Source organism: Octopus bimaculoides, chromosome 17, assembly GCF_001194135.2.
Source record: "Octopus bimaculoides isolate UCB-OBI-ISO-001 chromosome 17, ASM119413v2, whole genome shotgun sequence".
In the NCBI taxonomy this organism is placed as follows: domain Eukaryota; kingdom Metazoa; phylum Mollusca; class Cephalopoda; order Octopoda; family Octopodidae; genus Octopus; species Octopus bimaculoides.
In genome coordinates, this window is record NC_068997.1 from 8,288,119 (window position 1) to 8,290,025 (window position 1,907).

Genomic DNA, 1,907 nt, shown 5'->3' on the forward strand with positions numbered 1-1,907 from the left:
ATTATGTAAATAAAGATATTCGAAGTATTGTAGCACATACTCTTTTACTTGTTTCAGTCTTTTGACTGTGGCCATGCTGGAGCACCGCCTTTAGTCGAGCAAATCGACCCCAGGACTTATTCTTTAGAAGCCTAGTACTTATTCTATCGGTCTGTTTTGCCGAACCGCTAAGTTACGGGGACATAAACACACCAGCATCGGTTGTCAAGCGATGTTGGGGGGGCAAACACGGACACACATACACATACATATATATATATATATATATACGACGGGCTTCTTTCAGTTTCCGTCTACCAAATCCACTCACAAGGCTTTGGTCGGCCCGAGGCTATAGTAGAAGACACTTGCCCTAGTATATGAAACAACAAACTTGCTGTGTTTATGTTGTTGCAGTAAATAAAAGCCAAAGAAAACGTTTTATCGAGGAGAAGAAGAAATAGAAGAAGACGCTGCCAAAGAAAACTTTCCTCTAACTTCATCATTTGAAAGTTGTTTCTTTAGTTGTTTTTTTAGAGGAACAAAACGGGTCATTAAAATGAAAAAGAGAAATACATTGCGTAATTCCCCAGCTATGTCTAGGATTGTGTGATTTCCCCCATAAATAATTCGATGATTGGTGATTTATGAAGGTTTTAAAATAACACGAAACCGAGAAGTGGAAAAGGTTTTCAACGAAATTGTGGAAATAGATTTAATAAGTTTTATTAGTTATAATATAAATATATATATATATGCATAAATTTATATATGTGTATGTGTGTATAAATGTACGCACGTGCGTACACGACCGTATAGAAATGTATGTATATCGTATATATGAGTATGTTGTATATAATTATGCTTATATGTTTATATAAATGTGTCTATGTAAATAGATAGATTGATGGATAGATAGTGAGAGAGAGATAAATAGATAGATAGACAGACAGATAAATAGATAGATAGACATATTGAAAAAAAACAACGAACCAATTTCCTGATCCAATGATACAAACTCTCTTCGGAGCCATGTTCGTGGCATAAGTCAATGGAGATTGTTGTGTGTGTAGTAGCGTGCGTTTAGTAGCGAACGATAGAAAGTTAAATGGCGTTGACAAAAGCCTGTAGCAGACGATATCCTTGAGACTGTTTGCAAGGACATTGGTGTCAAGGCATACAGTGCGATGGTGGTGGTGACGATGGGAGTAGGTGGTAGTGGTGATGGTGCATCTGCGAATGTGGTAGGACGTACACCTGAGCATGGGGTAAGAAGTGAATCCGGACCACAGCACTGCAGAAGGAGAAGAGACTAGAACGGGGTCAGACGGGCCAAGTGACACCCAGCTGTTACATCAAATTATTATTATTTAGTTTGTACTGTTATCGCCTCGTTAAATGTGTATAAACTGCTGATATAAACTACTGATAAATAAAAAGGGAGTGTTTTATTAAAGCACAGAAAGTCCAATAAATTAGATGAACATGAACAAAACGAACACAAAAAAATATTAGATGCTGATGCTGCCAATGAATATTTTTTGTCTTTTTGAAATAGTTGTAAGCGTGACTGTGTAGGAAGTGGTTTGCCTTCCAATCACATGTTTCCGAGTTCAGTCCCACTGCGTAGCACCAGAGACAACTGTAGCCCTGTAGCTCTGGGTCTATCAAAACCTTGCGAGTAGATTTGGCAGACGGAAACTGAAAGAAGCATATCGTTTGCGTGTGTGTAAAGTGGCGGATTGTCCTGGTTGCCAACTTGCTCAATGGAAAATGAACCCCCTGCACCATTAGAATCCATATATGGGGGCCCATGTTAGTATATAAGGGGCCCGTCCCCTCGAGTTTGAGAATTTTTTTATTTACTCCTGGAAAATGCATTACTTCAGCCTGGCCGTGTTTGTAGACAGTTGAAAAGAATACTTTTA

At 38.5% G+C, this 1,907-nt stretch overlaps 1 protein-coding gene across 1 annotated transcript in view; it reads right to left on the bottom strand.

Annotated features, from left to right (window-relative positions):
* The window catches only part of LOC106880481 (glycerol-3-phosphate dehydrogenase [NAD(+)], cytoplasmic), a 32,793-nt gene extending 31,441 nt beyond the window's left edge, over positions 1-1,352 (bottom strand). Inside the window, exon 1 of the mRNA XM_052974122.1 lies at positions 973-1,352. Within this exon, the coding sequence (XP_052830082.1) occupies positions 973-1,244 (272 nt within the window). The 5' untranslated portion in view covers positions 1,245-1,352. The remainder of the gene's footprint in view (positions 1-972) is intronic.
* Positions 1,353-1,907: the final 555 nt, after the last annotated feature.